Here is a 27985-nt window from a genome sequence, read left to right as displayed (position 1 = left end):
AGTGTTTGTTTTTTGGCTGTGTTTGCCTTGTGACCCAAATGGAACTTCTATCTCGCGGCTTTCACAGCGATGATAAATTGAGTTTAGCCTTTGAAGAAATTCCGTGCAAATATTAAGTTAAACAATGGAATGTATACCAAAATTGGATTGATTGAAGTGACTGTTGTCATGTGCATAGCAGAATAAGCAGGCAGTAAAAGTGGACAGATTACTGATACTGCAATGGCACGACTATTAAGAATAGAACAATAAAGATGGAATATTTGTTTGATAAAATTATAATTGTGCAACCAGGTAACAAAAATTACAAAAAATTAAGTACTCAAGGTTAATCCTGTCATATTAATTTGTATTATATAACTTGATACAATTTCAATATTTTGGCATGAGTGAACAAATTAAAACATTCTTTAATCTTGATGGAAAAATTTAATGGATGAAGGAAGTTTAAAAACAACCACAATTTCCATTCAGCTGGAAGTGTAGCAGCAATTCCATTTTAATCCCACCTTAACTGAAGCCGATCTTGAGATTCACAGTCATATTTACTATGTTTGTCAAGGATGTGTCCAAACAGTTTCAAGCGATAATGAGATCTCCAATACAGTGTTGCAACAATGAAAACTTGATTGGGTTGGCTTGAAACAATTCATCCCATCTGCCTGTGTGATCAATACAATACTAGCAAATTCAAGTGAAAGGACCACTGAAGTTGTACTATTAAATGATCTTTTTGTTTCTACAGCTTGACCTTTATTTTGAAAGAAGTGAATAAAGTACTCACTTTGACGTATTTAGGTGGGTGAACCAATTTAATTATTTGTAATCGATGAATATTGATGTGTAATTTTGACTGGAGATAATTGTTTGAGAGGAGCTTACTTGATAAAAGTTTTTTTTTCAAATGTATCCATAACACTACTAGTGACAAAGAATAGCAAGAGAAGGGCATTTGGCCCCTCATGCCTGATTTTTATCCCCACCCCCACCCCCACCCCCCCACCAAAGTTCAATATGGTCATGGCTGATCTTTCACTGCAGCACCTCTTTCCTGGATTAACCCACAAGCCTTAAAATCTATTGGTCCCTGTGTTTGAATATAACCCGGTTCTATTCATCCCAGCCAGGGGAAACATCAACACCCCACCTACCCCTGTAAGAATTTTGTATGTTTCAATGAGATCATCTCTTATTCTTCTAAACTGAGAGAGGTAGATTTGAGTATGCTTGTTATCTCCTCCAACTCTCCATCCCTGGAATCAATCTGGTGAATGTTCACTGCACTCTTCTCTCAAATATATCTCCCACCCCACTTTGGCACAAAGACCACTCCTGTTCACAATTCTCCAGAAAGAAAGGGCAGCATTAATGTTCTCCTGATGCAGATTTGATTAAAGATGGCTGAACAACTGAATATCAACTAAGCTGTATATGAAAATATAACATAATATCTCAGTGTTAATATCAAATACTGTAATTTTGAAACTTGCATTTATAACCATGTTGGGTAACACTGTTTTTTTTTAAAGTGCAAATATTGAAATTCTACCCTTTATAGATCAAGTTACATAAGACAATACATTCAATTTTATGTCAGCTCATTTAGATCTTCCAAATAGCGTGAGAAATACAGGTTTAAATCTTCAAGCCAAATGCCAGCGCTGATTCTCAACTTGCATAGTAAATCTCAATTCAATTTTTCCACTGGAATTTTAATCTCATTCTTGCTATAAAATTGTGCTTTGAAAAGGACTTGACAGGCAATAATATCTCCATTTAAAAAAAAATCTTTAAAAAAATATCAAGTGAATATGTAACAAAAGTAGTGACTTATTCCACTGCATTACACTTCCATTGCCTTTTCTGTACTCTAACATCCTTGGGTGCCACCAAAACCTATTTTAAAAAGCCTGTCTAAAAGTGCACTGCATGCTGAATTCCATTTATGCATAAACAATGTTAAACACTAATACTATGGACAAGGCACTTAAAGTCATATTTGATCTTCAATTTTTGGTAGATATGTTTTAAGCTGTAAAATCTCTGGGACTGGCTGCTTTCTCTCCTGATAAAAATCAAGTCCTGTGATCAGCTCCACGTCCCGTACTCGAGCTCTGTGAGCCCAGATTCGTTCTTCAACCCATTGGGATTCATCCTTGCCATCCTGCCAAAGAGCACAGAATTCAAAAATCTAGTCAACATGTACACATTTATCTTAAAGCAGAGTAGAATTCTGTTGTCTATGTACAGGAGAAGATAAAACCTCCTGAAACTTAAAAATGATCACCTTTATATAAACTCTGGCTGTAACAGCCAGAGCGATGCCAAGTATACCATCAGACTTTGGAAAGATAATATGCTGGCCAGGAAGAGATGTTGTGAATCACAGAACAGAGGCAGAATGAAGGAAGTTGATGTAATTGATACTTGGTCAGTCTCAATTGAGAACAATAGCTAAGACAGTTTTACAGCCCTCTGAACTAACCCATTATAAACATTTCACAGTAAGCTATCCAGAGGACAGAACAAACAAATGGTAATGTTTTTGGGAACTGACATATTGTTGAAAGTATGATTTTAATAAGTGACATTCTGATGATTTAAGGAACCAAATGGTTGAAGTAACTGAGCAATGACACTATCTGGAATTTAAAGTTAAAGAAATATGCTCAGATGGATGAGGATTAGAATTACAGCTGTGTAAATGACAAAGAAGTAAGGAACATATGGTAGGTATGCAAAAATGTATAAAAAGATAATCGGCAGCAGTGACTCGAGAGTACAACCACTGAAGATGATGATCCTGAGCCAGGGACTCTGAGAAGAACTTGCCAAGATTAAACCCTGGCCAGGTTTGTCAAGAGTGGATAATATCAGAATATACCTTGTGAAAGTAAACTACAGAGTTTAAATGAGCCTTATTTGAAACTAGACAGCGAATCTTTGAGTTCCTTGAATCAATTGCAGTTAGTATGGTCAGAATCAGATTTATTATCACTGACGTGACATGAACTTTGTTTTGTGGCAGCAGTACAGTGGAAAGACATCTGTAAGTTACAAAAGTCAACAGTGCAAAAAAAAAGGAAAACTGAGGTAGTGTTCCTGGATCAGTCAGAAATCTGATGGCGGAGGGTAAGAAGCCGGTCATTGGTGTGTTGCATTTAATTGGCAACGTGGGCAAATTGGAAAGATAAAACTAAAGTACCACATTGATTTATAATATTTAAAACTTTTGTTATCATGCTACAGGTAACAGTCACTTGTTTCTAGTCGTGATTTCCACCTCTTGCCATTGCTTCAAGTTTTACTTACAGCACAACTTTCACTGTTATCAGGTCTATGAGGCAGAATAAAAGCCAATACTTCCAGTGCGCTGTTGCACTGCAGAGGGCTTTCCATTTTGTTCTTGCAGCTGGTAAGTACTATGTAGTAGTGAGTTGGGATTGGGATGAGCGTCTCCTTGGAATTCCTTCAAAACAATAAGATATAAACAAAGAATTTGTACAGAAACATTTGTTATGAGCCATTATTAATAGAATACAGAGTAAATGACCATTCATCCCACTTCCTCAGACACAGGGCAAATTTACAAAGTTCATAATCGCAATATACTGGTAAGAAGATACCAGAGATCTAAATAGTCCAGTTAGTTTAACGTCACTTCGTTTTTATTCAAAGTTAGAGTTCACATGTAGTCACTTTTATTTTCCAGAATCAATGGTTGGCAAACAGTGCAACCAGAGCTTCTTGGAAAAAAAACCATGAGGAGGGGGGAGGGGGGGAGGGAGGAGGGGAGGAGAGAGGGGGGGGAGGAGGGGAGGAGAGAGGGGGGGGAGGAGGGGAGGAGAGAGGGGGGGGAGGAGGGGAGGAGAGAGGGGGGGGAGGAGGGGAGGAGAGAGGGGGGGGAGGAGGGGAGGAGAGAGGGGGGGGAGGAGGGGAGGAGAGAGGGGGGGGAGGAGGGGAGGAGAGAGGGGGGGGAGGAGGGGAGGAGAGAGGGGGGGGAGGAGGGGAGGAGAGAGGGGGGGGAGGAGGGGAGGAGAGAGGGGGGGGAGGAGGGGAGGAGAGAGGGGGGGGAGGAGGGGAGGAGAGAGGGGGGGGAGGAGGGGAGGAGAGAGGGGGGGGAGGAGGGGAGGAGAGAGGGGGGGGGAGGGAGGAGGGGAGGGAGGAGGGGGGGGAGGAGGGGAGGGAGGGGGGGGAGGAGAGGAGGGAGGGGGGGGAGGAGAGGAGGGAGGGGGGGGAGGAGAGGAGGGAGGGGGGGGAGGAGAGGAGGGAGGGGGGGGAGGAGAGGAGGGAGGGGGGGGAGGAGAGGAGGGAGGGGGGGGAGGAGAGGATGGAGGGGGGGGAGGAGAGGAGGGAGGGGGGGGAGGAGAGGAGGGAGGGGGGGGAGGAGAGGAGGGAGGGGGGGGAGGAGAGGAGGGAGGGGGGGGAGGAGAGGATGGAGGGGGGGGAGGAGAGGATGGAGGGGGGGGAGGAGAGGAGGGAGGGGGAGGAGAGGAGGGAGGGGGGGAGGAGAGGAGGGAGGGGGGGAGGAGAGGAGGGAGGGGGAGGGAGGAGGGAGGGAGGGGGAGGGAGGGGGAGAGGAGGGGGGGAGGGAGGAGGGAGGGGGGGAGGAGAGGAGGGAGGGGGGGAGGAGAGGAGGGGGGGGGGAGGAGAGGAGGGAGGGGGGAGGAGAGGAGGGAGGGGGGGAGGAGAGGAGGGAGGGGGGAGGAGAGGAGGGAGGGGGGAGGAGAGGAGGGAGGGGGGAGGAGAGGAGGGGGGAGGAGAGGAGGGGGGGAGGAGAGGAGGGAGGGGGGAGGAGAGGAGGGGGGGAGGAGAGGAGGGAGGGGGGAGGAGAGGAGGGGGGGAGAGGAGGGGGGAGGAGAGGAGGGGGGGAGGAGAGGAGGGGAGGGGGGGAGGAGGGGAGGAGGGGAGGGAGGAGGGGAGGGAGGAGGGGAGGGAGGAGGGGAGGGAGGAGGGGAGGGAGGAGGGGAGGGAGGAGGGGAGGGAGGAGGGGAGGGAGGAGGGGAGGGAGGAGGGGAGGGAGGAGGGGAGGGAGGAGGGGAGGGGGGGGAGGAGGGAGGGAGAGGAGGGAGGGAGGAGGGAGGGAGGGGGGAGGGAGGGGGGAGGGAGGGGGGAGGGAGGGAGGAGAGGAGGGAGGGGGGAGGGAGGGAGGAGAGGAGGGAGGGAGGAGGGAGGGGGAGGGAGGAGGGAGGGAGGGGAGGAGAGGGGGGGAGGAGAGGGGGGGAGGAGAGGGGGGGAGGAGAGGGGGGGAGGAGAGGGGGGGAGGAGAGGGGGGGAGGAGAAAGTGGAGGTGGGGGGAGGGCGAGGAGGAGGAGAGGGAGAGGTGGGGGGGAAGCGGAGTTGAAAGGGTGATGGGAGAAGCTGAGCGAAAGGGCTGGAGGAGGAAGAATCCAGTATATTCTACGTTGATGCCGTTAGGTCGGAGATAAAGATGGTGGTCCTTGTTTGTCTCAAACCTGGTGGCATCAAAATCGATTTATCTAACTTCCAGGAACTCATCCCCTCTGATTGCTTCTACTCCCCCTTTGTTTTCCCTCATTCCTATTCCCCACCTCCTTCCATTTATTCCATGGTCGACTCTCCACTTCTTCAGGATTCCTCCTCCAGCCCTTTGCCTCTTCTACCTATCACCTACTAGGTTGTGCTCCACCCCTTCCTTTTATTCTGGCTTCTGCCCTCTTCCTTTCCAGTCCTGACGAAGAGTCTTGACCCAAAATGTTGTCTGCTTATTTCTCTCCATAGATGCTGCATTCCTCCAGCATTTTGAGTGTGTGGCACTAAGCATTTTGCTTTTCAGAATGGCAGCCCTGTCTGAATGGTATCTTGTTCTGCAAGATTCTGATGTTCCGTTATTTTCAGTGCAGTTTTGCCCAAAAGGAAAAGGGAAAACGCTGGAATTGAGTGCATCACAACTAATTCATTAAGCTCCGATCTGAATTCTATTGAGACCAATATGTTAGCCATTTGTGTTCAGGCGGAGAGTATCTATGAAACATCGGCATCAGTGAAAGCCATAGTAACCACTTACTCTGCAATGATATTGGGAGTATCAAACTGTCCATTGAAATCAAAATCGAACACTGGTCCACTGATCACATTGATACCATTTCTTCGTAGCGCATACTTCACCAACAAAACATTGTGGAAGTAATTCCATATCTCTGTCAAATAATAAAACAAGGAATTCACTTTTCGTTCTGCATTTATTAAATATAGAAAAGAACCACCACTCACTTTTCATAACCCAAGTAATCTTTTTGTGACACGTTTACTGTCAGCAGCAGTAACTTAGGCTAAATTTCTCTTGGCTTGGTCCAAACAAATGGAATCACCACCTTTGGTTCCCTCACCTGTACCTCAAAATATAAACTCCACCAGTCTCCAAAACCATCTCTTACTGATACAAGACTCCACCACGAAAAGTGGAGTGTCGCGAATTGGATGTTCATCTGCAAATTGACCCACATCTGACTGCACAGTTCATTTGCCACATCATACTCCACAGATATTCAGACTGACAGCTCCAGTGTAACTTTACTCCAGTGCGTCTGGAATTTCATGTCGTTATAATTTATGATACATGTCTTGCCTTGATGGTTCATGCAAATAGTTTGCATCGATTCTAGGCAGCTGAACCAGATATTAACAATCGCAATGTGGTAGCAGTTTGAAAATCACTTACTGCCTTGGTGGCACCCCAGTAGCTGCCTCCTCGAAGAGGTCATTCACTGGGCAGTCAGAGAATCTGCCCTGTTTTATTCTGTGGGCACTATTTTTCTTAAAGTTCAGGGTCTTATTCGTCATTTATCTGTTTGACTAACTGGACAGATTACAAATTTTGTTGAAATTTGAACTTTGTGCTTTGGAAGAGAAAACAAAACAAAAATATCACCCTAAGATCACTTAGGCACAGAAGGCAGTATAACGATTAACATGGCTTGCTGTCACCTCCAGGGCCTACCTTCCAGCAGATCCCAGAACAAGGTGTTCACACTCTGGTGAGCAAAACCTATCCATAAAACGAGCAGTTTTCCCCAGTGTTAAGGACTGACCCTCTCCATCGGATTTACACCTAACACTAAAATCTTCTCCACCATCAGGGGGGGCTAAAAAGGATTTAACCTTTTGCAGTAAAACTCATCCTCCATCTACCTTTTTGTATCCCGAGAACATTCAGCCCACCTGGTCCCTATCTGTACCCTGCAAATGCATCTCCTGCCTTGTTTCAACCAATTCAGTATACCTTCTGAGATTTCTCTCCCTCATGATCTGGCATCCATCATTTTAAAGGGTGATGGAACCAGATTCAGCATAAATACCTGAGCACCAACTAAAAGACTAGGGGTGGGGAAGCAGGGTGGGGGAAAGTAAATGATTGCAGTTAATTGCATTTTTCTACCGAGGAGCCAGTAAGTACATAGTGGGGTAAATGGCTGCTGTCTATGCTGATTCATTCTTTGATTCCCTGATTAAGCAAGATCTCTTCATTATGTGTGTCCCGAATTGGATTTCCTCAGATGTATGAATCAGCCATTAGGACAGCTGGAAAGTGTGTTCAATCCATCAGAAAAGGAATTAAAAATGCCCAATTTGATAATCCCTTTGGTCTATAACATTCATTATAACCTTCTTGCATTAATATTACAATTATTCCAAGCATTGGTGAGAATGTTAGGCAAAGATTTATCCAGTGTAAGCAGCACATTCTATTAAATTCAACTGAAGATGCAGTAAAATCACAGTACTCATAATTACTAAAAATTTACATGCAATTAAGTCTTCACTGTTACAATATGTAGATGGCACATTAGGAAATTTCTATACTTACTTTGGAAGGCTTTGTACATGGGTACAAGGTTGCTGGTAAATAGACCTTCAAATTGATAATGGTCGGACAGCAAGTCTAGATGAAGAATGGCATTCTTTACAAAATCAGTTTTGAGGCTAATTACAAGTAAAAGCACATTTATATGGTTGTACTCATACAAAAAATATTAAGACTGAGGTATTGCAAATTGCACCAAAGTTTAGAGTTTCCAATATGGACATAAGTAATGCTTCCAGCATTAACTGCATGTAAAATTGTGCCCTTTTTAAAATAGCTTTCCCTCGGCTCCTTTGAAACCAAAAAGTAAATACTCCGATTAATGAAACTATAGCCACCAATTCCCAGGGACACATTCAATGAGAAATTCTGAAGAGCATTTTTTTCTTTTTTGGAACATTGAATCTGTCTTATTTGTTCTCTATTGCCACCCACCTCTTACTATGGGCAATCAGGTCTTTGTACACATGAAATTGAAATATATAGTAAATTTTATTATGGTACTGCAGAACATTTTCAGGAACAGCTGGTTAGAGACACAAAAACCGTAGATGCTGGAATCTGGAACACAAACAATCTGCTGGAGGAACTTGGGTTGAGAAACGTCCAGGGTGGGGTGAGTAAGGAATTGTTCATGTTTCGAGTCCAAACCCTGCATCAGGACTGAATGTGGAGGGAGGGATGCTGGGATGAGGGCAAGTGATTGGGGAATGGAGGATAGATGATGGCAGATGGAGCCAGGTTAGGGAGGTGTGGAGTTGGGAGACAGGCAGGTGGATGATTGGTGGACGTAGGCAAAAAAAAATACAGATGGAGCCAGGTGAGGGGTTGGAGGAAAATGGAAAACCCTTCGATGGTTTAAGATGTGTAAACGACAACACAACAAGCCATCTACACTTTAATGCAGTAATATGGGCTGTTTAAACTATTAGATATGAAAGAACAATTTCTGCAGCTGTTTCAGTTGCAATGAATCTCATCTCAAGGCAGATTCCAGTGAAAAAGAACTAATGTAATCTGGATACAAGTCATTGCTACACTTACTGGGTGGATAAAGGAAGCCATATGTTTCATTATGCTCTCCGATAGCATACAAACTCTGATTTGTGGTCAAAGGAATTCGAACATCAACAAGCACACAGTTTGGAATGTTTGGCAGAGGAGAAATTAGACTTTCCTATTAGAAAAATAAAGATATGCAACGAAGGTTGTTAAACACTCACAAGCATCATCAGTATCCAATAAATCAATGGACTCACATCATCCTACAGGATGAACACTTTTGCCCTTTCTCAATATTAGTACCATTAGTAGAAAAGAATCCAACAAATGCATTTTATAGGCATGACGTTGCTCAAAGTTGTTCTAGTACATACTATATCCAACTTCTCATTTCTAATACTAACTTTTCACTTGGCTAAATCCTGCCATTAAAGTAACAACCTGAATTTTGTGGACAGTGAGAAAGGGATAACTCTCACTACTGAACTAATAAACAAACCAGCCCACTAAAGATGTAACAGGTACTACAGAGTAGATTTCCTCCATTCCAACATCAGTTTGAATTCGACAAGCATCTATAGAAAACGTTTAGTGTTCAGCAACAGTTAAGCAAATCCACTCACAGACCAAAGTGTAAATTAGAAAGAGAAATTTTAATTTGTATTTCTTTCTGTACACAAAACAAAATAAAGATTGAGATTCTCCTCTTGATTTCAGCAAAAGCTCTGACCTGCATTTCATGGCTTTAGCAAATTCCTTGTTTTTTTTTTCTCTCTCTCCCCCCGACTGCTCTCAGTAATATTTTAACAGGAAGGGTCTATAAACACTTGGGCAATTCTGCCCACTCCCTCACTGATGTTCTTTTTGTCCTATCCATCCCTCTCTGCAATCAAAAACTAATTTGTTCTCACTTTCCCAGTTCTGGCAAAAACATCCACTGAATTGTTTCCCTTCCTCCTTCCAATGATGCTGTCTATTCTGCTGAGTGTTTCCAACACTCTGTTTGTGGTTAACATTGGGGGGAGGATCTTTTACTGACCACCAAACAGCCCAAGCTTGCTGGTTGCCTGCCCTTGGAGTATGATTGTTTTTTCACATAATGTCCTCAGATATAGTCTTCTGTTGGAGACCTGGTCAAAAGGTGATCAGAGTGGTTAGACATAGGCAGGGTCAGAGAGAGAGGCTTCGGTAGCCAAAGAGGTTCCCATCCCCAGTCTTACCAGCTGAGAAAGCTGCAACTTAAACTGAATAGTCATTGGCATTCACAAATATTCAAGCACAAGCCTAATTTTTTATCAAGACAATTATTTAAATGTTAAGACTCTCTCTCTATTTACACACACACACACCCCTAATTTAAAAAGTTGCATTCTGAAAACATGCATTTCCTCGCATTCATCTCAGTGGGCCCCTTGTAATGGTGTCAGGTCAAATCTGTCCAAGATTCAGAAGGCAAGTCTCTCGGCTCCCATGTGGAGTCCACTGGCACGGTATAGGTGTGAAGGGCTCAGCACTTAGCAAGAGCCAAAAGTTGGATTTCAGCCTGTGCTCAGGAATATCACAATTCCACCTGTTACATGGGTAAAATCCAGTAACTTTTCAAAAGAGGATTGGGAGCGCAACTAAATGTGTTGTCAAATAGTTGTGCTTCAAGTAGGCTCTGGTTCTTTTGCCAATCACCTTAAACTTTGCTCCCCAAGTTAACTAATGCCTCTTAATTCTGACTACCTCTGAGAAACACACACTGCTGAAATACTTTCATGGATTTAATTATAGTCACCACAAATATCCCACTAGGACCTTTATTCAGGCCAATGAAAGTTTTCAATGGAAGCAACACTACCAAGAGACTAAATCAGTGTAGCTCTAACACCAGCAGATCAAGTTTTAGAAAATCTAAAGCCACATCATCTTTTTCAGGACATGCAAAATTTAGTGAATGCTGGGTTCTACTGTTTTAAGTAGTTTTTTTTTAAAAGCATGTATAGTATTTAACACACCTTAAGTGACTGCACAAGGAATGGCTGCTTCCTAGCTTATTGGTTCGACCATCAGGTGAATACGTATTTTCCCATTGGCTGGTTTGGCCACAGGTATCTAATAGGTTTCCAGATTGGACTATTGTTAGCCAAGGAGTACCTCTCATCTCAGGTATAAAAGGTGTTTTTTGTTAATCACTCTCTTGTTCCCTTCCCATCCACCCCCCCCACCCCACCCCCCCACCCTAGCTCATCCTTAGTTCCTTTTGTCTCGGCTCATCTCCCAGTAGTAAAACTAAAGTCATGTGCTCTGTGACTGTTTCTTTGTTTTAAAACTTTCCCAATAAAACTTTGTGAAGCACCAAGTTGTTTTCAACTCATTCCTGGACTCCAGAAAGAACCTGTGGATTCAAAAATAACTGGATCCGACATGAACCAAATGCATTATGAAGAAATAAAGGATAAATCCAAAATGATGAAAGTAAATAACACTACTTGTAGCATACACATTCCTGTATTGGTTTCACAATTTACAGAAAACTATAGGTCTTTACACAGGAATATTTAAGTAAGCTTTTCTGAATTATGTTAAGCTGTTGACAACAGCTCCAGGTTTTTAAGCTTGGCTCCACTGTAATAGCTCCAGAAGTCCTTGAGATTTATACCCAATGCTCCTTTTCCTCAATTTGGAGGGATTCTCAGGTATGGCATTCTCACATAGTGGTGTGAGTGACAGTACAAGACATGTCCTCCTCCACAGACAGACGTGGGCAGACAACCGGCCACAGTAATCGTGGGGAACCAAGCAACTCTGAACTACAGGGTTTGCTCTGGGTGATTCAGGTTGCAGAAGTTCTTCTTCTAATTTGCCTGCTGTCTCCAGTGTCTGGTGGAATCATAAATGTCACCATACCTCTGTTCTACTTCATCAGAAGGTGAAGAAGATATGTTGTGCAATTAGCCTTTGCAACAAAGGGTCACTAGGGGCCTCCAGCAGCCAGCTTCTGAATACTTTTCCCTCTTCAATTAAGGTTGGAATCAGATAAAATGCCCAAGAGCCTGGTATTGATCTGGTATTACCTGGCTTGAAACCACACAGTAGGGAAACTGCTTACACCAATGACTGTAGGTGAGACTAGTTACTTTTAATATAATAGAATGGCAAAAAAATTACTGACAACTGCATAGTTATCAGTCAAATAAATTAGCAACATTTTCAGTTTATTTGGCTTGGGATGGGTTCAGAAGAAATGCTTCCCCGGGTTTCTGAAGTCCAGTTGACAAGCTGTTCTATAGACAGGAACTGTTTATTCTGAGGATCAATGTGTTGGGCTTCTCAACTCCAATTCTAGAACAACAGGTCACAGTTTAAGATGGAGAAGAGGCAACATTTTTCTTAATCTGAGGTTTTAAAGTCTTTGGAACCCTCTTCCTCAGTTGTGGAGGTAGAAACTTGGAATATTTTTAAAGGCAGCTACAAACAGATATTCAAAGGGATGCAAGGTTACCAGGGATAAATGGCTATGTAGATTCAATGTTGCAAAGAAATTGGCTGTGATCTTATTAAATGGCAGAGCAGCGTGGGTGAGCTGAGTGGGCTACTCCTGTCCCTAATTTCTATGTTCATACAAGAACAAAAAAATAGTAGACCAATTCAGTAGATGAATGCATGTATAATTTTTTTTAAATGAGTGCTAGTCTGTATTTAGAATTATTAACTTAAGATTCTGTACATTACCTTTCTCAGAAAAGCTACGTCAATAATTTTGCTATCAAGTGGAATTTGCTGTACTGAATTTCTATTATTGTCTATCATTATAAGAATAAGTAACCAGTTTTCATTAGTAGAAAAGCGTTTGGCAATTTCTGAAGACTAGAAAATGTGCTGCTTTGGCAAAAGAACCACCTATGATTTCCAAGATGCTCCATTTTAGATTAAAACCACAGATTACTTTCAGAATTTGTGGAAGTTCGAAGCTGTTCTATTCTAGGACACTGCCAGCAGTTTCTGTACTCCTGAAAGTATCTGCATGCATCTTCAGTCAAACCAATCTCTTACTGTATCCGAATGACCCCTGGAAACAAAATTCCTCAATGCAAACCGACTGTCTCTAGTATTCTACATTTAATCATGGTCATCAGGAAACTTCATTTCTTGTTGCTAGTTGAGACCAAGTTTTTGGCAATTAATTTGGAAATTGGCAAATAACCAAGAACAAAAAAAAGCTTGAGCATTTCATTTTTGAAGTGCCCACAGACAGAAGATTTATCAAAATGAACACATTTAAAAAAATAAACAACGAAAGGGATAGTCCTGTGTTTTTGCATGCAGATCCATTAACATATGCAATGTAATGGGAAGAAACTATGCTAGTCTAATTACAATAAACTAGTCGATGGACACATCCAGACCAAATATTCCTTTCTAGATGGTAAACAATTATAGGTTCTGCTTCTTGGTGCCCAGCAATGATAGCACAAATTAAAAATATCTTGCCTGAAGAATCATCTTCATTAACAGTTTAGAAATGCTTTCAAGAACAAATTTAAATCTGCTCCAGGTTATTTTTGACATGACTAAAATAAGTCAAATATGCCAGATGTAACACTCAACATTGATGCTGACATTAAAAATGCTAGGCTATCAATGCAGCTTGAATATCCTAGAACAAACCTGTTGACTACATATCTGGAAAAGAGCCAGACGTTTGAAGTCAACTAGAGAGCTATTTTAGTAGAGGTCAGTAAACAGAGGGCTACCAAGGTAGCTGCAAATTTAAGGATAAACCACCGGTCCAGAATTTCCAGACTAGAGCCCACAGCCCACATTCACCACAGTGACCACGAGTGCTCCCCATTCCACTAAATGTGCCACCTTTGGATCCTGAGGCTTGATCCCGCTGATCCAGACAATCCCAGAAACAAACTGCTAAGAAGCAAAAAAAAAAAAATTCAAAACCAAATGGAGTAATGTGGATAATGGCTTGTCCCGGAAACCTTTGGCAACCGGCAAAACCACGTCCCCAATTTTGCCAGTTTATCTTTTAAAATTGTTTCTGATATTCAGAGGCATTGAAAAACTACTTAAGAACTAAATTTTTACGAAATGTTTTAGAGTTTAAATATAAACACTACACACAAACAAATCAAAAATAACAAATTTCTCAATTCCTTCTTGCCCCACTGTACTACAAATTCTATCCAAGTGAATGGACACTCAGATCTGCACCCGGTCTTTGGAGTTAGGAGCACACTCCCCAACGTAAGCTAAAGTCCAAAGGCGGCAAGTTTAGGGGAATGAGAATCACAGCAAGCTGTCACTCCACTGCTATGTAAAGTCCACTGGCAGAGCACAGACGGGAAATCATCGAGGCAACTTGGCTAGCAAGTTCAGAATTTCCATTATTGCATAGGCAAGGGAGAAGCAGGGGCAATCCCTAAACTTGTGCTTCTGCTGAGAAATGCCACCAGCAGAATGTGAGCCACTCTAGCTGTTCTGCAGCCAGCCTGGAACAATGACCTATGGGAGTGCACTTTTAGAGATCTGGGTGGAGGCTAATGTGCTTAGGTCAAGTCAAGGTGAGTCAAGTTTATTGTCACATGCACAATACAGGTACAGGCACAATGGAAAAACTTGCCTGCAGCAATGTCAGATTCAGACAATACTCAGAACATAGAACATAAAACATAAAAGCACAGTACAGGCCCTTCGGCCCACAATGTTGTGCCGACATTTTATCCTGCTCTAAGATCTATCTAACCCTTCCCTCTCACATAGCCCCCTATTTTTCTATCATTCATATGTCTATCTAAGAGTCTCTTAAATGTCCCTAATGTATCTGCCCCCACAACCTCTGCGGGCAGTGCGTTCCATGAACCCACCACTGTGTAAAAAAAAACTTACCCCTGACATCCCCCTTATACCTTCCTCCAATCACCTTAAAATTATGTCACCATAAAATATACATGAATTATACAAGACAGTGAAGAAAATAAATCAATGCTTTGCCTGATTATCCAGTCAATGACAGCACACAAAAATATGATTTTGCAGTTTTGAATATCAGAAAATAAATTCACAAAATACTTGCACTTATTTAACACCTTTCACAACTTCAGATATCCTGATCACTTTACAACCAACAAAAACTGAATCTCCAATTATCATCTTATCATGAAGTCAGCACCTTTTGACAGCTCCCTCTTATTTCCTGGTCTGGAGCGAGTTTGAACACATGACCTTTTGGCTCAGCCTTAACAATTTCATCTGAACCAAAGCTTACATCGATGATTTTAAAATTGCTATAAAACTTTTTTGAAAAAGTCAATATATTTTGTGATTCACCACTAAAAGTAATGTCAAATCTCCAATTGGTGGCAATAATATATATATAAACAATGCTTTAAGGTAGAATTGGAATTCCTGTAGGCTTAGAGGGAAAGGGGTGGGAGAAATTCTCTCAACCTCCCACTTAACTTCAGAAGATCACTGGAAGCCCTGAAGAAATTGGATAAATAGCGACCAAATCCATTTCTCCAAGCTTTCTATCGATCTACCGCAGAAGACCGTCAAACATTTCCCCTTAATGGTTTTTACCAGTGACTGAAGATGGCTAAAAAAACATTTTTCTTAGAAACAGGCAAGTGTAATTTCTGAACAATGACATGAACTAAACTTACATAGTACTTCAATTAGATTCCAGGATCTTTATTTTAATAAATAGCATGATCCTAGTGACTAAAAATTAATTCAACAACAAAAAAGGACAAATGTGTTAATTGGAGAATTGCTTAAAGAGGCATGGGGGCTAGTAACAGTGAACTTAGATGCATTAGATAAACTTAAACACTTATCAAAAGGGATACGAATAGGAAACTTACAGTTTTGAGGACTGTGTATGCACTCCACGACGGCATTAGAATGTTTTGGCTGTATCCACTTACATACGAGTGTTGACGCAGGAGGCACCATTTACAGTTTTCCTGCACAACTCTTGGTCGTCCATAGGGCAAATGCTTAGAATCTGCAACTTGAGCTGCAAAATACAATGCAAAGGTTAGCCACATTTCTTTCATACCATATACAAATAATTTCTAATAGCTGCAAAGTAATTACAAAACATATACACTAAACCTTTTAAAAAAAAGACCTATCATGCCATCCAGATAAACAAGATTGCATTGGAATGAGTACAAAATTTTTTTCCCACATGAACTTTAACCATCAGTTGATACATGAAACTGCATGAAATTGGCCAGAACTACCTCTTTGAAGTGTTCAAAATATTTTTTTCCCCCGACACATTAAAAACTTTGCAACAGATTCTTATCTTGTGATACGTATTTTTAAATATCCATACTTTCAGTTGCAAATCCTTTCTTTCCAGGATGTTAAATCTTTGTCTTTATGTATAGTGATTACTATTATTTGAATAGTAATCACTTATTTGAATTGCCAAAAAATCAACAGGGCCAAATGTACATTAATTATCAGCCAGAAGAAAAATCAAGTGATTAAGGCCATCATCCACAATGGTAGTGATAGAGTTTTCTTCTATGTACCTCACAGAGAATTTACAGCCAAACAAGGGGAAAAAGAACAAACTGGCCATTTGATAAAAAGGAAATCAAACTAACTGCACTGACAGAAACCAAAGATGCCTGGAAAAATGTGCACATTCAGTAATTCACTCAAATGGACAGCTCTCAAATGTTTGCCAAGGGAAGGCCAAATTATTGTGCTCGGTCAAATTAGATTACACAAGGTTATTAAATAGAGACCAAGGTAAGAGGAGTAAACTGGTTCTTGCTTTGAGGTCCTTTTCATTAAACTAGAAGTGAGAAAACCAGTCATACAGATTCTGCCCATTCCAGGTATGTGACATTCTTTTCACCCACACTGTATTTCAGCAAGGCTGACATTAGCCCAAATGTTAAAATGAAATGACACTTTGAGACTTGTGGCATTATTAACGTCACATAAAAAATGCACCTACAAGAACAGGGTTAATGGAACCTTAAGTTATAATACAATAAAATATAAAAGATGTTTTAATATCCATTTCTACAGAGAGAAAATATTTGCATTTCTAGCATCTTTCCATTCTTCAACTTGTGCTTTACAGTCGATGCCAAGCTTCTGAGTATAATTACTGTGTTAATTCAGGAAATGTCTAAACCAGTTAATTTCCATGCAACAACTTCCCACTAGCAATTTGATATTAACCAAAATACTCCATTTTTGTGATATTGATTGAGGGATAAATATTGCCAAGACATCAGGGATAAACTCCCCTGAAGCTATCAAATCTTGAAATGTTGTTGTGAATCGGTCTTCTTATGTACATACAAATCTACCTCACCACCATCTTTGCCAAATGGGATGGGTAGAAATTCCTCCAACTAAATATTGGAAAGACTATGATATGCTTTGTCTCACTTCTGAAATTGAAATGTTACATACCCATGCAATTAGGACAGCCCATTTCCATTTCTGGAAGACTCTCAAACTCAGCCCTGCATCAGCTAATCTGTAGCTGAAATCTTCCTCCTTGTCTCCTACCCTCCGTTATTTCAATCCTCTTGGCTGACCTCCCTCATTCCACAAGTTTACATGGGAAGCTTCCATTAAATAAGGATACTGAGATTTTAAAACAGTACAAGATGATAGGAAAGGAATTTTATTGGCCAGGTTGTGCTTGCCCTGGGACATGCTGTGCCTACAGGCAAATTGACCTGCTTAGTCACCACACGAGGTTATCAGTACCTGAAACCCCACCCACAGACTCTCTTTTGACAGGTTATTACCTGAACATAAACCAATTACTTGCACTTGCCTTTTCCAGCCAGGTCCACATCACATCCCCAATCAAATGAATGGGGATGCAATTGATATGCTAACCATAGCTGGTGTAAAGTTGAAGGGCCAGGTGAAAAGTGCTTTGGTCCCTCAGCTCTGGAGGCTGGTGCCCTGACCCCGCATTCAGGTCAGATGAGTTCACATCCAACCCCCAGCACACTTTACTTGGCAAAAGTCAGGAACAGGATGCCCTGGGAGGAGCACCTCAATGGCAGTTCAACAAAGATGCACATTGTACTCTAGACTTTGTATTCCCAATGAACTTTTTACTTCTGACATGCAACAGCAGATTAAGAAGAATTGAACTATAGCAACAGTTACAGCTGCTGAATCTTTTTAGCAGCTTCAGACAGCAGCAGTGCCATCTTGTTTGGTGACAACATACGCCTGATCTTCTCTGCATAGCAGAAAAAATGGTGGCATTATTTGAGGTAACTGAAGATGGACATTCCACTTGGGGGTTGAGGTGATGGATGAATTCTTATGCGAGGCAGGAAGAGAAACTCCGTTGTAGGGCTTGAAAGTGCTTAAGAGCAATGTCCCATTTGTTTCCTGGGTTGAAGTTAAGAAGTGGTCAACACAAAGACAATATTATAATCCATCCTACAAAAGATGGGCATACGGGGGCCAGATTTTCATTGTCACCATTAAGCAGACTACTGATTATGACTCTTAATACTATACTCATGACTATGTGGCTCCGATGCACAGGATCGCAAGAGGGTTGTAGACTCAGCCAGCTCCATCAAGGGGACAACCCTCCCCACCACAGAGGACATCAAGAGGCAGTGCCTCGAGGCAGCGGCATCCATCATTAAGGACCCTCACCATCTGGGACATACCTTCTCATTACTACCATTGGGGAGGAGGCGCAGGAGCCTGAAGACCCACACTCAACCATTCAGTAACAGCTTCTTCCCCTCCACCATCAGATTTCTGTACGGTCCATGAACACTATCTTGTTATTCCTTATTTTTGGCACTATTTATTTTGTAATTTATAGTAATTTTATGTTTTTGCACTGTACTGCTACCACCAAACAACAAATTTCACATCACATGTCAGTGATAATAAATCTGATTCTGTCAAGGCACATCAGACATCTCTTAAAGCACCTGGCTGAGTTTTATTCGCAGAGTTTAAGAGAATAAAAATCAATTGGTTTCTATGAAAGGCAATCACCCAGCTTCACCAGATACCATATGGGCAGTGACAGCAAAAATACATCTTTGAGTTTTCTCAAGCCTGATTCAGCAACATCCAATGACTGTTACATCGTTACATTTTCTTTGCGGTTTCCTACCTTCCGCCAAGGAGAGACGCAATTCCTTACATGCACTTTCTGGCAGTGATGCCTAAAATTATGAAAAAATAAATTTAAGTAAAACAGCAAAAGTTGGTATATAGTCATGTGACATTACTTTAAGAAAAATATTTGCAATACTAAAAAATGCTTTTAATTACCAGAGAACTGCATGTACATTTCATTTGTGGATTAACAGTTGGTATTAAATCAGATGAAAAGCATGAAGATGCTGAAGATGCTTCCTTTAAGTGGGTCGGGGTGTATACAGGTTTCTTTAAAAGATGATTTAAACTTCCATGAGTTCCATTGTTGGGTGCAGGAGTGATGTTCAACAAATCTGTTGGGAAGAATGGAAAATGGGGGGGGAAAAAAACTTTTGTTTTCCTGATAATGAGTCTGCAGATAATAATAAGGAAGACAGATTTTCTTCCCTGATTGGGCATTAATGGACCAAATGGATTCTTGCTATAATCCAGTTGTTTCATCGTCACATGAAGATATTAAAATCCTGAGCAGCCTTGGACTTGAACTACAGACACCCTGGCCTAATTATTAAAGTATTAGAAGAGTAACGTTACTATTATGCTACCATACATCCAGGACAATAAATGCATCTTTAAATACTATCAACCACCAACTTCACTGCTGGCCTCAAACACAACTTAATGCATCTTGCCCTCAGCGAAAATCTCCATTATTTTGGATTCTTGTCTGATACTCATGGTGTTCCCACTCACTCTCACACTCCAAGCCTATCATCTGCATCCTTGCATATGCTGTCAGGTACTCTGCACACTTCACCACACATTTCCCTTTCTCTTGCAGGACAAGATGGTACATGAATGAAGGCAATAGGAACTAAGCAGAGGCATTGACTCATGCCAGCACACACTTAGCCCAATGAAGACGTTATGTGGGTCATTAAACTCTTACTAATTCCCCCTACAGAGAGGTCATTCCTGAGGCAGTGGCAGAATATTTAAGATGGGTTCCTTGTAGTAAACTGTCATTCTCATTTTCCTACAATTCTTGATTGATTACCACCAATCTACCCTTAATGAAAAACACAATGATGCTGGAGGAATTCAGCAGGCCAGGCCAGGCAGCATCCGTGGAGAAAAGCAGGCAAGTCAACGTTTCGGGTCAGGACCCTTCTTCAGGACTGAAGATAGGAAAAGGGGAAGGCCAATATATAGGAGGGAAAAGCAGAGCAGTGATAGGTGGATAAAAGAGGGGCGGTGGGGTGGGTACAGGGTGGTGATAGGTAGATGCAGGCAAGAGATGGTGACAGGCAGGTGCAGGGGAGGAGGGGAGAGCAGATTCACCGGGGGATGGGTCAAAGTTAGAAAGAGAGAGGAGAAAAAAGGGAGCTAGGAAAGGGAAGAAGCGTTGGGGGGGGGGTGGGGTTTGTGGGGAAGTGGGGTGGGGATTACTTAAAGTGGGAGAATTCAACGTTCATGCCATTAGGCTGCAAGGTTCCAAGATGGAAAATGAGGTGCTGTTCTTCCAGTTTGCACTTGGAATTCTCCTGGCAGAGGAGGAGGCCGAGGACTGACATGTCAGTGATAGTGTGGGAGGGGGAAGTTGAAGCGACTGGCAACAGGAAGATGCAGGTCGCGGTTACGGTCACTCTACCCCTGCAGCTTTCTTCTTTTAGATATCCAGACCTGCAACCTGTCCAGGCAGTGGACAGTGGTAATGAAGTGACACTGTCACTCCAATGCACAGAGCCAAGATGAGGTCACCGGAAAATGTACTGCAGCCTGGATAGAGACTTGGAAAGGGCAGGTGTACATTCCTCAGGGGCCAAGATCCCACACACATTTCATTACAGAGAACTCAAGAGCTTTGGCTGGACTTTCAAAAAGGTGTTGGCCTAGATGATAAAATGCTTAGCGTTTGAAAGACTGAGCTCAGTGTCAAAGGGAAGAGGGGAGTCCAGAACCAGCAAGGGCACATGGCAATGAAAAAATATTTGGAACCAGTGACCAGCTCTCTCAATATTAAACCATGATATGGTGCAAGAAGCTTTCAATGTAAGTCTGAGTACCTAGTCAGATATCCTGGCTCTAGACACCAGTCTTCGAACTTCAAATGAGCCCACCGGTGCACCAGTAGAATGGCAACGCACTCTCTACAGATCGAGGATTGTGAGGTGTCCTCCCTGGGGAGTAGCAGTGGCTCTAACACAGCACAAGTGCACGGTTCTCCTTCTCCCCCCGCCTGTGCCTTTGCTCTGCCTATCAGCACTGACCCTGCCACTCGTCCGGGTGAGTGCCACTCAAACTGGCATTTCAGGCTCAGAGCTGCTTGTCTGGCCTACAAGGCCATAGGTGTCTTCCCCACAAGGCCATAGGTGTCTTCCCCACTAAGTCTCAGCAGCACTTAAAATCCACTCTTTGGCTCCCAAGGTACAGCAGAGTAGGAGGACAAGCACAAGCAAAGGAACAATGAAGATGGGCACCAAAATTGAGTGATTAATTTTAAATTAAATGCAACATGGCATGATAATACACAACTAGAACACTGCTCCAGAGTTCCACAACATCATGGCTGATTTTTTTCTTTATCTCAAATTCACTTTATCATCCCATTTACTGCACGTTCCCTATGTGTCCATATATCCAAAGCGCTCAGCTTCGATTTTAATCAGTAACTGACTATACACAGTTCCCTGGATTTATAAAATTCCAAAGATGTATTGTAATCTGCATAAAGAAGCTTCACCGCATTTCAGTCCTTAATAACTGGTTACTTATTTTGAGACTAGGTCTCCTAGCCCTGGAAACCTCAGTTAAAGAGCCATCCAATCCACTCAGAATCTTGAATATCTCATTGTGGTCAACTTTCACTCTTCTAATGTGCAGAATATAGGCGAATTCTTCAGCTATCAACTGGCTTTTGACAGTTTAATCACTCTCAACATCACCTATGCAGATTTGTCTGTTTTCCTCTGAGATTAAAAAAAAACACTTATTTTTAGTACGCAGTTATATCATCCCCCTCTACACAGAAACTTGTCTTCATCTTGCTTGAATACTTGCAGTGAAAATGCAGTGATTACACAACTCAGCATTTTATTCCAAGTCAGTGACCATTCTGGAGAGAGATTCTCCATTTTATGTTCATGTGATTTAGGCATATCCTACCTTTAACCTATTTCAAATAATCTAACAATGTGATCACTGATCTTATTCCTCCATCTTTTGAGTCCTCTGAAGTTAGTGCTGCAGTACAATGACCTGACATCACTTTTAATTGTGATGGCTCAGAGCTTAAACTACAAATCAAACCCCCTTGAGATATTTCCAGTGTCTATTTCCCACCACGAGATGACCAAAACCAGTTCTCATCTAGAACAGAAGACAATGTATTTTTTTTGTTTTAAAATTCTGTTTGCTCTCACTGTAACTTCCGAGAACTTGTGAATCCTCACAAATTGATGCTCTTTAAAGGGCAAGAGTCTTTCCTGCTTCACGGCCTTTTAATGCAGAGCCTGAACGTTTAACAAACATTTGCCATTAATCCTACTGATATGCATGGCACACTATTTCTCTACATTATATATAAATCTGAAATCCAAGCCTGCTTTTCTCTAGTTTCATCCAGTATAATGGAGACAAATGACTGCAGATGCTGGAATCCTCCTGACCTGCTGAGTTCCTCCAGCTTTTTGTATGTTGCTTCATTTAGTACAAGTTGTAATCCTTTGTTTTTAGTATTCTAACACTGACAAATAACGTTGTCTGTGAACCTGCAGGAAATATCCCAAAGCTTTCATCATCCAGACTATGGATAGAGTGGAAGGGCAAAGTGGACACAAACATCCTTTTTTCAGTGCTTAAGAAAATTAAAATGAGCGGACATATTAAGGAGAGTTTGAAGCAGACAGTGAAGGGTACTTATTTTTTGCTTACAAAGAAGGTTGTGTTTTAAGCACATGGAATACAATAAGAATTCATCAGCGAATCGTGGGTTATGGATCGGAAATGTGGTTAAGAAATAGGGGATAGGGAAAATTCAGAACCAGAGCTACAGTAAATGTAAAGGCTGAAGAGTTGTTTCCATGTTGTAACTTCCATGAACACAGCATCCATTATACACAAGGTGGTGGTTAATATGGGATATTATAACAATAGACATTGGGCAGTAAAGTTGGACCCTACAATTAAACCTTGATTTTTGGCATTTTAGTTGATGCAGTCAAAACATAACTACAGACAACATTTATTCCTCTCAAGCTAGACACACAGTGGGTAAGCTATTGGCCCTTAATCTGTGTATTGGCGGCTAGAACGTGAAGTTGGTGTAGTTATGTTACTGGCTAATATTAACCACCAGTCAGCCTCCACTTTATTCCACATCTGCTGTAAATGCTGACCTATGTGTTGTAGTGTGGTAAGCAGGGTTAATTCCCCCACCTCAGCAGCCATCATGTGGAGTCACTGTCTGATGTCACTCACCTGGAGATTAGTGCCTGCTCCTGACATTCGGTTTTTGCCCTTCTCCCTCATGAGTCCAGCAAAGCTTGCCAGTGAACTTAAGTATCTTTCCAGCCTCTCATGGTTGCAGGGAATTTTTGCCCTCTGTTCTTTCACTCCATTTCTTTCTTCCTTCTGAACAATTATCTCCCTGCCCCTACATCAGTTTCCTGCACACTTGCAGGTCTCTGCATCTGAAGCAATGCATAATTAGGATTATGTCTAGATTGCAGAGAACTGTATTTAAACAGAGATAATTTTAGATAAACCTGGTACTCATTTCTAGTCATTAAAACTCCAACTGTATCGTCAAATCTACCCTTTGGCAACCATCTTCAAATTAAAATAATACTGGCAGGCAACAAAAGTACTTATGGCTCTGTGCACAGATTTGGATTGTTGAACAAGATATAGCTGATAGAACCAATCAAACACAATTTTAAATCTGCTAACCAACACCTCAGTAAAATAGAAGCTCATGTACTTATGCTTGTGCCAACAATGAAATTTCAGTTCCCAGATTAACATTAACCCTTTGAAGGAAGCAATATCAATGTGAGGGTCCATATGTACATTAGACATAAATAGCTGTAAACTTTCTACCATGGGGACCAGCAAAGGGATCTACAAAGAACGAGTGTGCACATCCACCAAGTACATAATCTATCATGCTATTTTTAAAGCTATACAACACAACTTGACAATAACAGATACAAATAATTTCTCACTTATCACATTCAGGACCACAATGGTGAACAGTTTCTTTTTCATCAGAAAATATTCACTTCAAATCTAATAACCACTGCTCAGACTAGAGAACTTCAATGCTGGCCTGCATTTTGCATACAAATTTTCATAGCATTTTTAATTAAACTATGATAATGCTGCCCAATTCTGTCACTTTCATCATTACTTTACTATGCCCATATTTTTAAAGGCTACATAATGCATGACCTACAACAATCCATTTCAACACTTTAGTAAATATTGAGTGTAGGATTAAAGCATTTGATACCAAAATAAACCTCAAAATCCTTAATATCTGAGCAATAATAACCATGTTCTTACCACACATCAGATTATAGACTTCAATATTTGAAAAGGGTTGAACTTCAGTCCTGGTCTTAAATCCAGGTCCATGGCCAACAAAAATAGTCTGCCATTGCCAAAGAAAGGAAACAGAACTATCGTTAGTTCTTGTGGAAATGAGGCAAATTTAAAGCAATACGTGGATATTTATCTCCCTAGATACTGAGCAAGACAAATCCTCTACTAACGTATGCACCTCACCTGCATATTCTTGTACTGGTTATCAGAACCATGAAATCCACCCGTGCAATATTTAAATGGAGGTTTCCTGAGAAAGAGTAGCATAATGAATGAAATGTTAGCTTAATGCAAAATGCCACATGATTAAATTATACATTTATTTTATGCAACAGCTGACGAAGTCAAAAGGCCCAAAAATAAGTGGAATAAAATATTTTTAAATAACACTCCAAAATGAAATGAAGATGCAGTAACCTGGGCAGAATGCATAAAGGTGACAGACTCTGCACTTATCTACATAATTTTCTCATTTGATAAAAGGTATCTGCTGAACACGATGCATAGCCTTCACTAATACGGTGGATGGTTAAAAAGGCAAAGCTCCATTTAGTTATTGCCTGTGTTACTGATAAAAGGAGGACAGTAAAATGAGTTTTCTTATAAAAAAGCAAAAATGATGTCACCAGCAAGTTTCCCCAAGAGGTAATTAGACTAAATAAGCCAATAAGGAAAATATACCAAATATTGTACATATGTGAAGAGGATTTGACTGAGTTATAATTTGATCATGCAGACAGAGGTTACTGTAGTAAATGCCTGCTCTAAAGTTTACACAATTACTTTCAGCCTATTTGTGGACCTATTACAATTCCTCCAAGTAATTATCCATTTGTAAGTAATTTAAGTTAACAGCCAAAATAAACTTATGATGTGAATGTTAAAAATGCTAACAAGCACTTAGCTAATGTTTGTAGAGGGAATTTTTGCAAAATCTCTCAGCAGTGGTTCAATGCGTATCATGTTGGCCCATTTACTCTCAATAGGTACTGCTAGTCTGTTGAGCAATTGCAGCAATTTTTGGTTTCTATTTCACATTTCCATCAGTTACTATCATTGCCTTTAGTTTAACTTACAGACCAGCCTGCCACTGTGGGTCCATATACAAGTTAACATCTTCGATTCTTCTGCTGCTGGCGTAGTGCAAACGCTTTGGCAAGTGATGCTTCAGGTAGGGTATGAAGTGCTGATCTGATGATCTGCACTAATGCAACAAAGAGATTACATATTAGCTCTGTTCTAAAGTTGTTACATGAGAACTTAATGCTTTTTATAAAGTCCATCATACATATGAGAGCATTGAGGAATCCACTTACAGCCAGCTTTTTCACAACACCTTCTGAATCAACTGAAATAAAAACCATAGTAAAGTTAGTCACAGAAGGGAAGAGTTGATATTTAAAAAAAAGAAACTTATCCCCTGCTCCTGATTCTCACAGCTTCCCTTCCAAAAAGGGAGATTATAGTCCGAGAGCAATTTTCAAAAGTTGGTCCCTTAGCTGAAATGTTACTCAACCTGCATTTGGAACATAATGCCATTTTAGTAAATGTTGCCATCTGTACAAGGAACAGTTGCCCAGAGCATTAAGCATCTGACTCCAATTTAGTTTGCTTGACAGCATTCAATAAGGAACATTTTGGTGGCTGGTGTTCAATGTAACACCCTGTCTGCACAAGGACCAGTTGGCTAAGAGTAAACTAGCCATTGCTCCGTACATTAAATGTCAATGCTGCTGGCACAGCAGATAAAGTGCCAGACAAACAGTCCGGAGGTTTGGACTAACAGTCAAGAGACTCAAGTTCAAATCCCATCAATGCAGATACAAATCTAAATTCATTAAATAATGCAAGTAACACCATCAAAACATCTGACTACAGTAAAATCCCAGCTGGTCACTAGTGTCCTTACTCCATGTATAAACCACTGACCTCCAGACCTATCAAAGTGGTTGATATAACCTTGTGGGCAATTTTCCACGTTCTTGGGTAGATACCAGTACTGTAACTGTACTGGAACAGTTTAGCTAGAGGTGCTTCTTGTTCTGAAGTGCAAACCTTCAGTACTATAGCTGGGATGTTTGGCCTTATAGCCTTTGATGTATCCGGTGCTCTCACATTTCTTGATTTCATGTGGGATGAATCAAATAGGCTGGAGTGTCCAGAGAAGCCTTCTGTATTAGACTCCTTAAAGCTCCACAGAGGGAAGATCTGGCCCTCCAAACTGTGCGCAAGTGGGCCTGCTTCCGTGTGTTGGCAGTGAAGATTTTAATGGAACCTGAAAGCTGATAAATTCCTGGGACCTGATGATTTGCATCCAATGAGGCAGCTATAGTGATGGTGGATGCCCTGTTTGTCATCTTCCAAAATTCCATAGAATCATGAATGATTCCCATAGATTGGAAGGTAACAAATTTAACACAATATTTAAGAAAGAAGGGAGAGAATAATAATGGGAGTTGGCAGAGATAACATTAACTTATGGAAAGGAACTAATGTTTAACAACTCAGTTGGAGTTGCAACAATCAGAATAGAAAGGGGAACCACTGGACTAATGCATTTAAAATTTCAGAAAGCCTTCCAATAAGTGTCACACAATCTTTTTATAAACCACACTGAAACTTAAAATTACAGAAAATGCAATCTGGGGTAAAGTACTGAGATGGATTGATTAACAGGCAGGAAGCAGCCAGAATAAACAAGACATTTCAGTTTGGCAGGCTATGACTAATGGGTACTGCAGGGATTTATGCTGAGGCTTTAGCTGCTCACAACCAACATCAATGATTTGTATGAGGGAACCTAGTGTAATAATATCCCAGTTTGCTGGTGATATAAAAGGCAGCAACCAGTACGAGTTGCGAACAGTATGTAGAATGGTTTCAGGATGTACGGACAGGTATGAGTGAATAGGCAAGGACACAGCAAGTAGAATATCATGCGAGGAAAAACTGAGGACATCCACTTTGGTAGGGGAATAGGTAGAAATACTGAGCATTATTTATAATGTTGAGTAATTGAAAGATGTTGCAGTTTAGAGGACCTGAATGTCCCTGAATGTGAAAGTTAACATGTAGTTGCAGGAAACGATTAGTAAGGAAATTAGAAAAGGGGATCTGAGTGCCAGAGGATTTGAGTACAGGAGTAAAACAACAAATATAAAGGGCCTGATACGACTGCAGCTGGAATGTGTACAGAGTTGGTCTCCCTACTAAGAAAGGGTGTACTTATAACAGAGCAAGTGCTGTGTGAAGTTCCATCAGATTGATTCCCTGGATGAAAGGGGTTATTCCATGAGGAATGGTAAAACAGACTGGGCTTAATCTCCCTTAATTTTAGAAGAACAGCAAGTAATCTCATTGAAACAGCCAAAATTATTATTCAAGTTTGACAGGGTAAATGCAGGATTGACTTTTCTCCTGCCTGGG

General features: G+C 41.3%; 1 protein-coding gene across 1 annotated transcript in view; it reads right to left on the bottom strand.

Moving 5' to 3' along the window:
* Positions 1-1021: 1021 nt before the first annotated feature.
* LOC127574855 (venom phosphodiesterase 2-like) overlaps positions 1022-27985 on the bottom strand; it is a 101034-nt gene continuing 74070 nt past the window's right edge. Inside the window, exons 13-24 of the mRNA XM_052024305.1 lie at positions 25876-25907; positions 25636-25763; positions 24743-24809; positions 24521-24608; positions 19130-19308; positions 18969-19020; positions 15688-15842; positions 8870-9002; positions 7829-7903; positions 6029-6161; positions 3313-3469; positions 1022-2164 (exon numbers count right to left, since the gene is read on the bottom strand). Of these exons, the coding sequence (XP_051880265.1) occupies positions 1994-2164; positions 3313-3469; positions 6029-6161; positions 7829-7903; positions 8870-9002; positions 15688-15842; positions 18969-19020; positions 19130-19308; positions 24521-24608; positions 24743-24809; positions 25636-25763; positions 25876-25907 (1370 nt within the window). The 3' untranslated portion in view covers positions 1022-1993. The remainder of the gene's footprint in view (positions 2165-3312; positions 3470-6028; positions 6162-7828; positions 7904-8869; positions 9003-15687; positions 15843-18968; positions 19021-19129; positions 19309-24520; positions 24609-24742; positions 24810-25635; positions 25764-25875; positions 25908-27985) is intronic.

Source organism: Pristis pectinata, chromosome 10 (genome assembly GCF_009764475.1).
Source record: "Pristis pectinata isolate sPriPec2 chromosome 10, sPriPec2.1.pri, whole genome shotgun sequence".
Taxonomy (NCBI): domain Eukaryota; kingdom Metazoa; phylum Chordata; class Chondrichthyes; order Rhinopristiformes; family Pristidae; genus Pristis; species Pristis pectinata.
The sequence above is the reverse complement of the archived record's forward strand: the minus strand, read 5'-3'. Positions and strand labels throughout refer to the sequence as shown.